The sequence below is a fragment of the Nerophis lumbriciformis genome, linkage group LG07 (genome assembly GCF_033978685.3).
Source record: "Nerophis lumbriciformis linkage group LG07, RoL_Nlum_v2.1, whole genome shotgun sequence".
Classification (NCBI taxonomy): Eukaryota; Metazoa; Chordata; class Actinopteri; order Syngnathiformes; family Syngnathidae; genus Nerophis; species Nerophis lumbriciformis.
Window position 1 is genome coordinate 39,767,501 of NC_084554.2, and position 1,672 is coordinate 39,769,172.

At 41.0% G+C, this 1,672-nt stretch overlaps 1 protein-coding gene across 1 annotated transcript in view; it reads right to left on the minus strand.

The window, feature by feature from the left end:
• LOC133609507 (uncharacterized) overlaps positions 1–1,407 on the minus strand; it is a 7,307-nt gene extending 5,900 nt beyond the window's left edge. Inside the window, exons 1-2 of the mRNA XM_061965123.2 lie at positions 1,245–1,407; positions 1–1,169 (exon numbers count right to left, since the gene is read on the minus strand). The exon at positions 1–1,169 is cut by the window's left edge and continues 1,386 nt beyond it. Of these exons, the coding sequence (XP_061821107.1) occupies positions 1–1,096 (1,096 nt within the window). The 5' untranslated portion in view covers positions 1,097–1,169; positions 1,245–1,407. The remainder of the gene's footprint in view (positions 1,170–1,244) is intronic.
• Positions 1,408–1,672: the final 265 nt, after the last annotated feature.

Sequence of the window (1,672 nt, forward strand, 5' to 3'; positions counted from 1 at the left end):
GTACCAAGGAAAGCTTATTTTGGCTAAGATTCAAGCGCTTCAGAAAAAGAAAGGCTCTGAAGGAGTCGTTGAAGATGCTTCGGATGTGATTTTCAGCCAGATCCAACTCAGTGACACTGGAGCACAGCTGGAACAGACCTGAATCCATCAGATTGAAGTTATTGTTTCTGATTTGGAGCTTTGTTAGTGTAGGGATGGTGCAGGAGACGTTGAGCAGCTCTTTGAGGTTGTATTTCATCGCATTCATCTTCAGAGAGGTCAGTGAAAAATTGAAGCTCTCGAAAAACGCTGTAATGTTTTCCAAGGGAATACCGCCAATATCGAGGGTGGCCACTCGGCTGAGCAGCTTTGGCTCACGAAGGTACCATGTCATCTTTTGCTTTCTATAGGGACCGCCGATGTTTAGCCAAGTGAGGTTTTGAAAAACATCTGTGGTAACGTTGAAGACATCTATGGCATTCTGAGATAAATCAAGGCATCGGATGCCTACCGTGCTGTTGGTCAATTCCCAAGATTGAAAATGTCTTACACTGATTTTTTTGATGATAAGAGACCGCAGATTTGGTAGATGTTGTATTGCGTTATGAATAACTAACAATTTCTGTATATTGTTGTAGGACAGGTCCAAAAAGGTCAAGCTCCTTAGAGGCTTGAAAGATGACGACAGCACAGTTATGATGTTATTGCTTGTGATTCTTAGTTCGGTCAGGTTGCTCAAACCATCAAAAACGTTTCCCAATTGTGGCAAGTGGTTATTATTAAGATTTAAATTCTGGAGCGAGCGAAGGTCGGCAAAGGCACCTTCCTCTATTTGTGAAATACTGTTGCGCTTTAGGTTTAACTTTATCAGCGCTGTGTGATTCCTGAAGTCGCCGACTTGTATTTTGGTTATTCTGTTCCCGGTCAAGTCAAACCCTTTAACCGACGACGGGATGTCCCGAGGAACAGCTTGAAGTTTGCTGCCCGAACAAAGGGCATTGTCCAAACTGATTCGACAGTTCTTCAGTGAAAATCCAATGCAACTGCTGATAGTCAAAGAGAAGACAATGGAAATAAACCTTATAGCTCTTCTAGTAGGTTCTGCATCATCTTCCATAATGACGAAATCCAATCTTCCAATCCAAAAGTGCAAATTACGCCCATTCAATAGTGAAAGATATCAAAGTAATCTGAGAAGACAATAAGACAAAAATGAATGAACAACTTGGGAGACAGAATGACATGTCAACAGTCTTAATACTTACCTTTAACAAATATGAATCCAATTTCACAATATACTGTACCAACTCCAGCATAAGTTGGACCCAGTGAAAAGAACAATTGGAAATAAATTTTCTCTGCATGAGATTCCTGTGGACATTGAGTGAAGAAGTGAGAGTAAGCGGGAGGGTCACTTCACTGACAAAAAAAAAAGTATCACATCGGCCACTACCCACGTAATCAACTGTGACGCCTACTTTCCTGTTTCACCACAGAAGAGGATTGAAAAAAGCCCTCACATTGAAAGGGGGAACTGTCCTTTTTTGGAATTTTGCCTATCGTTCACAATCTCCACGTAAGACTAGAGCACATATCCTTCTTTTTTTATGCATTCTAACTAGTAAATTAAAGTGGATAAAAGTCAGTTAACAATAGAGCCAATAGGAATCGCTCTCTTCCGCTTATACAGCGC